The sequence below is a fragment of the Solanum tuberosum genome, unplaced genomic scaffold (assembly GCF_000226075.1).
Source record: "Solanum tuberosum cultivar DM 1-3 516 R44 unplaced genomic scaffold, SolTub_3.0 scf00258, whole genome shotgun sequence".
Classification (NCBI taxonomy): Eukaryota; Viridiplantae; Streptophyta; class Magnoliopsida; order Solanales; family Solanaceae; genus Solanum; species Solanum tuberosum.
This window is the reverse complement of record NW_006239179.1, coordinates 479224-488205: the sequence shown is the minus strand read 5'-3', so window position 1 is coordinate 488205 and position 8982 is coordinate 479224. Positions and strand designations below refer to the sequence as shown.

Below are 8982 nucleotides of genomic sequence, written 5' to 3'. Positions count from 1 at the left end.
CAATTTTTGATTTTGGGGGCCCCAACATCAGGTGAGATGGGCCCTGCTCTGATACCTGTTAAATTTAGGTCTTAGACCTACCTCACACCCCAAAAGCTAGCTCAAAGGAAGGAGGATTGCCCAAGCCTTATAAGGAGTCCACCCATCTCATTAACCACCGATGTGGGACTTTTGTCATTCTTTAACACCCCACCTCACGCCCAGTGCTTAGCATCTGGTGCGTGGACAATTTTTGATTTTGGGAGCCCCAACATCGGGTGAGACGGGCCCTGCTCTGATACCATGTTAAATTTAGGTCTTAGGCCTAACTCACACCCCAAAAGCTAGCTCAAAGGAAGGAGGATTGCCCAAGCCTTATAAGGAGTCCACCCATCTCATTAACCACCGATGTGGGACTTTTGTCATTCTTTAACAGTTGGAAAATAACCCCACACACTATAAGATATGCCTGAAAGTTTTTGAAAGAGGGCCTACAATTTTGAAGGTAAAAAAAGTTCGCTGGAAAACACATGTTGCCGAAAAACTGATTGGAGCAGACCTTTCGGGATGGCCCAGTGGTTTGGGCTTGGACTTCCATGTTAGAGGTCTCAAGTTCGAAACCCCTAGCCAGCGAAGGCAAGTGGTTTGCCTTCTGGGTCGAGCTTGTCGCACCAGGCTTGCATAGTGCGGGTTACCTCTCCTGTGTGGTTTACGAGCTATTACATAGGAGTGGGCGTTTTACTCTGTGTGCACCCAAAGGGTAGACGCTGCGAGTTTCTCTTGTCATAAAAAAAACTGATTGGAGTGCGCTAGATTAGGGTTCTGGCAGTCAGAATCTTCAGAAAAATATCACAACACCCTCAAAAATCTCGAGAGATGAGAGGGAAGAAATATCAATGTCCGACTCTGGCCGTAAATGATCTAACGTGTCTGGAGCATGTAACAGACGTGTCACCGGAGACGAAGGTCCTGTTGGTGCGTGATGGTGATTCTGACGATGTGTTTTTTGGGGTTTTGTCGCCGGAGTGTTCTCTACCCTGTGGTGATTTCGGATTTGCAGAAGACCCATTGGACAGCAAGCAATGCAAAAACAGCCCTAGCAGTGGCCAGTTTTTGAAGCATGGCACTGAGATTTTTCTCCTGGATTACCTCACAAATGCTTTGATACCAGGTGAGAAATATAGACTCGAAAATATTATTAAGATGCATATTCTACATTATTACAGAGAGTTCTATTTATAGATACTACATTACAATCCTTCTCCACGTAGGACACTATATACAATCCTACTTTTATTCATATTCTAACAACGATAAAGGATATGTACGAAAGGACAGATCTGTAACAAGTGTGAAACAGTATAAGGACATAGAATTTCTTAAGACCGTGAGCTTACACCAAGGATCAGTCCTGAGCTCGTGCTATTTAACTAAGTCATGGATAAGCTACCCAATAATGCATAAATTGAGGCTCTCAGTGGATCCTATTTGTAGATGACCTTTCATAATTGAAAAAATCCAAGAAGGTGCTCAATCTAAAGTTATAGTTATGCAGCAACACTATACAGAACAAATATTTTAGAATAGTAAAAGTCAAACGAAAATATTGACACAGCATTTAGCTATCACAAGTAGAATGAAGGTTAAGTGAGATTGGATGGAATTGTGGAGTCTAAATGTAAACATCTCATATACAATAGGCTTAATTTGGCAGGAGAATAACATGATAGAGGAAGATGTAACACAGAGCATTAAAATCAGATGGCTGAAATAGTTTAGTGTAGAACAATAGGAATATACCTAAAAAGGTGAGACAAATTCTACAAAATAGAATGGAAATTAGCAACATCATATAGGAGTGAATGGAGGACCTCAAAAGACACAACAGATCCACAAGAAATATCATATTTATGAAGTCAAGAAGGATGTCCGTTCTTATGGGAATAGACAAGATTAGAAATAATCACATCAGATAGATGGTATCTCATACAGGAAAATTGAAAGAACCTCGGATGGATTAATCTTTCCTACATAGACATCATATGCACATCTCCATAGGTGCAAGATCACAACAACTGAAGGTGCTAAAATAGGATGAGGTACACTTATAATCACTTGGAGAGAAATTGTCACAAAAAATCTATCTAAACTATCGAAATTGGAACAAACGTGAACTTAGATAAAAAAAGAACTTCTGAAGCAAAGAATCCATATAAGCAATATCAACTAACAGGAATTAAAGCTTATTTGATTTTCACTTACACTGGTGTTTGCCAAGAGTCTATTATTTCTGCTTAAATACTTGTACATTAGTCTAGGAACAAGAGTACCATTTCGGGTACCTCTAGTATTAGAGGACTCCTAGTTGTCTTAAAAAGATATATCATCAAGTACTGGAAAGAAAAGTCTCAATAAAGCAGAATAAATGCAAAGGATTCATATAGCTTGGGCATGAGATATAAGTGACACTTAGGGCTGGGCGTTCGGTCGGTTCGGTTCGGTTTGTGAATTTCGGTTTGACAAAAATGTGAAACCAAACCAAACTGAAATAAATTCGGTTTGGTTCGGTTATTACAATTTCGGTTCGGTTTATTTCGGTTTGGTTTTCGGTTTAACCAAATATAATTAACAGTGGCCTGTGGTTGTGGGCTGTGGCATCAGGCATGGCCATAAGCAAAGCAGTATTATGAACATTGCAATTCACATTTGTGCTTGTTAAATTAACACTAGAGAAATGACCAAATTAATAAGTAGCACTTGGAAAAGTAAGTACCATTCATGAGCTCGTTGTTTACAAAGGGCAGAGGGGTATCATGTTATCCATGTGGCATCTGGATAATTTTTAGTAAAGTGAAAAAAAAGGCTTCAGAAGTGCAGGTATTGAAAAAAAAAGGCTTACAGAAATCAGAAGTGCAGACTTCAAAAGTGCAGGAATTTAATATGTATTGAAAATTTGAAAATGTATTGAAAATTTGAAACAACTCAACAAGTGCACGACACAACTCACAGTCACAAGTTTGTCACAACTCTTGTGACTTGTGAGCACAACAAGTGCATATTCTCATCAACATTAACAAACTACCATATTATCGACTAAAATATCCAAACATTTAACATGTTCAAGGAGCAGACAAATTCTTTTCAACTGCAAGTCTGAAACACCACTTTTCACTTTCTTATGCAATTTGAGAGGTCTATTGTAGATGGAATAGAAATCTATTTATCTCTCTGAGACCTAATTATTGAAACAGACATGACTATAACACTCATAAACAAACATGGACAGACGAATACCTGAGCCTGAAGGAATGATCACACCGCGTAAGTTGTAACTCGTAAGTCATAACTGAGAGTCTGAGACGAGAGTTGAGAGACGACTAACGACTGACGAGAGTTGAGAGTTGAGAGATGAGAGATGAGAGTTGAGGCGTATGTTGATTGTTGAGAGATGAGAGACGAGTTAGACGACTGATTTTAGGGAAATTAGTTTTTAGGGATTTCTGATTTTTTTATTGGAATTTGGGCTGGGCATGGGCTGAGAATTAAGGTTGTGTGGGCTATCAGCTATGGGCCGGCTGGAGCCTGGACATGGGCTGAGATTTAATTAAGGGGTAAAGAATATATACATATAATTTCGGTTTTTCAGTTAACCGAATTTTTTAAGCTAAAAACCGAAAACCGAACCGAAAAACTGAAATATTAAAAACTGAAACCGAAACCGACCGAAATAACCGAAACCGAAATTTAAAAAAAATCGGTTCGGTCGGTTTTTTCGGTTTTAACCATATTATGCTTAGCCCTAGCGACACTCCCTCCATCCTAATTTATGTGGCAATGTTTGACTGGGTATGGATTTTAAGAAGGAAAAGATTTTTGAAACTTATGGCCTAAAACAAGCCATAAACATTTGTGTGACTTCAGAATACGTAACTATCCAAGCAGAAATAAAAAACCACTTCACGTATCCATTTGATGACACTCCCCCAGAGTGGAAATATTAACCATGTTCCTGAAGATTAGATATTACTTGGCATTCTGATAGTATCAGGATAATTAACCCATCATACTTTAAGTTTTAGCAACTTATGGTACCATAAGAACTACTCATTCACATAGATAGTCAATCCTCAGTTAACTGACAGAATCATGGCCTTTGCAGCCATAGTCTTTTTCAGCTTTTCATTTCGCTATCTGATGCATTGTCAAATATTAATTAAAATCTCCGAAGACTACTGAGACTATTAGGATTTTACATGACATAAAACTAGAGCAACATGGAATCTACATCTCGAAGGATAACCATGGTACAGGTCTAGTACCCAATAAAAATTGAAAAATCAGTTTTGGGTAACTAGGAGCATATTTTATAGTGATTTCCTTAAGATATTTATATTTTGAGTTGTTTTTGCAAATTATATGTGGTGTTCCAGTAGGAGGTGTCCAGGAAAAGGAAAAGTGTAAGTTTCCCAGTAGTATGGACGATAAAACAAAGAGTAATTATTAGCCAACAAGGACCCATTATCATCAAGACAATAAATTGATTTTGCATTACTATCAAACTAAAGATACTTACTTTGTGAATTCTTAATATGCGAGGTGCACTCAGTTTGCCTTGGGTAAGGATCTGGACAGTAGAACCTTCGCATGGATGCAAATAAAAGCTACATCTGCAAACCATTTTATAAAAAAAGGGGTTATATCAAAAAGTAATTTATCACAGCCAGAAGGAACACATCAATAGTTATGCTTTAAGCATATTTGGTGCAAAAAACGGAAGAAAAAACCGAAATTAGCAACAGATTGCTCCTTCAAAAAGTGAGATTGTAACTGCCTAAGACTTTATTTAAAACTTAACTACTATATAATTCAAATATGCAATTCAAGGATTGTCAAGAAAACAAATATGCAGCTTCGAAGATTTACTTGGTATTTTCCCTGGGAGGCAGACGATTGTTCATCACACAGTCTATAACCCACCAAGGCATGTCCTTCTCGTCTTCAGTTCCATCTAAGTCAGTGATCTTTTTCCTCCAAGGGCCACTTTGAGAGCCCTCAGTCATGATGGATGGAGGAGATGCTGGTGAAAATTCAAAGGGGGGGAACACCGCAGAATCATTATCAGCATTACCGTCTACTTCCACTCTTGAAGTAGTCAAAACCCTTGTAGATACATCTTTTCCCGATGAGACTTCTCCACTGATTGATGATTGAGATCCAAATTTCTGCCTTCTTTTGATTAACCAATGGACCAACAGCCCTTTAAGTGTTTCTCGTGCCAAATTGACCTATAATTAGAATGCACCAACGAACAAAAAATTTTATCCTCTGTGTAGGTGAATAAATCAAACTTTATTGATATAACTGATAAATCATAACATTGGTTCAAACATTTATCCATTCCACTTGTAATACAACATGCAAAGCACAGGAATTGTAGGGGCTGGCACTCAGCCAGTTCAGTTTTTCGATTTTTCAGTTTGGATAAGTACAAACCAAAACTGTCTTTTTAAGTTTCGGATCAGTTAAATTGGTTTGGTTGTTCAATTTAAGGTTTCAGTTGGGCTTTTCCAGGTTGGACTTTTCTACAAAAAGAAAGGGCTGAAAGCATATTCTTTTCAGTTTTTTCTTGTGACTAAAGGCCTAAACTTGGCTTTCTGACCTTTTTATCAGAAAATGGGCTTAAAATGATGCCTCTACTAGTAAAAGAAGAAGTGTTTATATAGCTTTTTCTTTATTTATTTATTTTTATTTGGTCTACATATAATGAAAGTAGCACTTCATTAAGGAGGACGAAACTGAACTTCAGCCAAAATTGATAAACCCAAAGCCCCTCATTTTGCGATTGTTTGCTACTTGGTTCAAGTCCCACAGAACCCTTTGACCCACCATTCTACTTCTCCTTACAGAGCTATGGTTTTGCAGCAGAAATGACGACTCAGTTTCTCACTCTTTCTTTACTCAGTGTCCTAACTTGCTCCTAGTCCTCTCTCTAGCTACACCTACAACCTCAATCTCTCATCTTTCTCTCCCCTTCTCCGATCCCTCGTCGCTGTTGCAGCCATCCTCCAAATCTCCCAGATGATGAATAAATAATAACTCCTTTACAACACTTCAGCTCTTTGGTTCTTCAGTTACTAGGCCTGAACGCCTAGACAAGGAAAGAATTGAGCTGCAGCAATGAGGAATGGGCATGTCTAAAGAGGGGAAAGAAGTGAAGCACTAGTTTTCTTGAAATGGAGCTGAAAAATAAAATGTTTATAAGTTTGGCTGTTTGGTTACCATATATTGTTCTTTCACAAAACCAAACACTGAAAAGAACAACCAAAATTTCAAAAAATTCAAACCGAACAGACCAAAAAAAAGTCAAAATACCAATTCAGTGGTTTTTAACCGAAATATGTCCACCGCCTAGACATTTGCTAGTACACAAGAAGTTGAAACAGCTTAGAACGTCCATAAAGAAAAGGAAGCAACAACAAACCCCGTGTTAACCCCACACGTAGGGTCTGAGGAGGGTAGGATGTATGCAGAATTGCAGACCTTACCCCTACCTTTGTGAGGTAGAGGGGTTGTTTCCGATACATCCTCGGCTCAAAAGAAGAGTTTTTTAAGTGGTATAGCAAGAAAAATATGAAAACAAAATATCAAGATACAAAGCAAATGAAGCAACAAATAGTAACAATTATTCAGAATATGAGACTGCATGACAAATAAATAATACTACCAAATAAGGAGAAGAGGAGAGGAGAGGAGGCTGGCCCTTCTCCCACATAAAGTGGGACAACATTGGACAAGCTATTAACCTTCTACCCTAATCTTCGACCTCCAACACTTCCTATGTGGGGTCATGTTGTCAATGAAGTTGTGTCATGCCCTACCTAATTACCTCCCATCAGTTCTTTTTTCGACTACAGCCTACCTCTCGCACCTCCTTACTGACGTATCTGAACACCTCCTCTTCACGTGTACGAACCATCTTAACCTCGCTTCGCTCATCTTGTCCGCTACGGAGACCATTCCCACCATGCCCCGTATAATATCGTTCCTAATCATCTCTCCTAGTATGCCCACACATCCATCTAAGTACTCTCATCTCAGCTACCTTCATCTTCTAAATGTGTGGTTATTCTTGACTAGCCAGTACTCTACCACATACACATTATTGGTCTAACCACTACGTTGTAGAACTTACCTTTAAGCCTTGGCGACACGTTTTTATCGCACAATATCCTAGAAGCGAGCCTTTGTTTCACACACCTTGCTCCAACACAATGTGCGGAATCATCGTCAATCTCCCCATCTCCTTGGATTATTGACCCTAGATACTTGAAACTTCCTCTCTTGGGTATGACCTGTGCATCGATCTTCACTTTCACCTCCACCTCATGCGTTACGTCACTGAACTTGCACTCTAAGTACTCTGTTTTAGTCATACTTGACCTGAAACCTTTAGACTCGAGGGTTTGTCTCCAAACTTTTAGCCTATCGTTAACTCCAACACATGTCTTGTCAAACAATACTATATCATTTGCAAATTAATATATACCATGGTACCTCCCCTTAGATATGACATGTCAATTGGTCCATCACAAAGGCAAACAGGAATGGGCAAAGGGCTGACCCTGATGCAACCCATCACGATCGGGAAGTATTCTAAGTCACCTCTCACTCTCTGAACTCGGATCTTGGCTCCATCGTACATGTTCTTAATTTCCCTAATGTACACCACAACACTCCAAACATGTTCAAAGTAGCTCCCTAGGAACTTTATGTAAGCATTTCTAGTCTATAGGTAAAAGAAGCAAATTAGGGGAAAATACCAACAATCTGAAATCAAAAGAGAGAACTTCCGAATGAGACAAAATATTAGAAAATTTTCATGATGAAATATCTTATGTTAACAAATAGTCAAACCTTTGGTATATCCACCATCATTGAAGATACAAGAAGAGATATTTATCTACACAAACCAAACATGCCCAATAATAAGGAGAACCAATTATAAACTAACCAATTAGGAATGAAGAATACTCAAATTCCAGTTCAGTGCATATTTTTAAACTGGATAGGTTGTAATGCAAGACAAGGTAGTCATATTTCCCTTAGCTTTTGGTTTGGGGGGAAGCGTAGGGAGAATGGGTTTGTTTCAATGAATGCCTTGTAGATTACCTAATAACTTGCATTATCTCCCAAGACATAGGTAAGGTGTCTTCGCGTCTGCAAGAGAAGATAGGTGTTTGGCCCTTAACTTTAGGTTTGGGGGAGAGGGGAGGGAGAAGGGTTTGTTTCAAGGAATGCCTTGTAGATTACATAGGAGTCGTTTGGTAGGGTGTCTAAGAATAGTGTTGAATATCGTGTATTAGTAATGTTTGTATTAGTTATGCTTGCATTAGTTATGCTAAGATTATTTTTATGTAGTGTTTGGCTTGGTGTACTTAGAATAACATGCATTGCATAATTTTTAAAATAAATATTTGTTTACAAAATTACCCTTGGCAAATATGTTGGAAAAGATGTGGAAAAGGTTTTTTGAGGGGTAATTGTGTCTTTAATCATGCTAATGCATGCACTAAGACTCTTTGCATTATTAATACCATGGATTTTCATGTATTAGTTATACATAGGTGGAAAAAGTCTACCAAACAAAGTACTAATGATACACAAAGCTACTGCATGCATAGTTATTTCTAATGCACTCTACCCAGCGTTCCCTTAGTAATCTTTGCAATTTGCAATATCTCCCTGGGCAGGCAAAATATCTTAGGGATTGCAACAAAAGGTAGTTGTTTTACCCATAGCTTTTTGTTTGGAGGGAGTTTGTTTCAAGGAATGCCTTGTAAATTACTAAGCAATTTGCCTCATCTCTTGGACCTCAGGTAAGATGTCTTAGGGACTGCAAAATTTCTAAGCTATTATTTACATTTTATGGAACAGCAAGAATGTCTCTGAGACGCTTATGCTGCAATATTTATTTCAAATATAACTTACCAAAGTTTCCAAAAA

The 8982-nt window shown here is 38.3% G+C and overlaps 1 protein-coding gene across 2 annotated transcripts in view; it reads right to left on the bottom strand.

Annotated features, from left to right (window-relative positions):
- The window catches only part of LOC102603653 (WD repeat-containing protein 48-like), a 25767-nt gene that overhangs the window by 4202 nt on the left and 12583 nt on the right, over nt 1-8982 (bottom strand). For both annotated transcript variants that reach the window (XM_006357665.2, XM_006357666.2), the window contains exons 15-16: nt 4903-5264; nt 4553-4646 (exon numbers count right to left, since the gene is read on the bottom strand). In XM_006357665.2, the coding sequence (XP_006357727.1) occupies nt 4553-4646; nt 4903-5264 (456 nt within the window). The remainder of the gene's footprint in view (nt 1-4552; nt 4647-4902; nt 5265-8982) is intronic.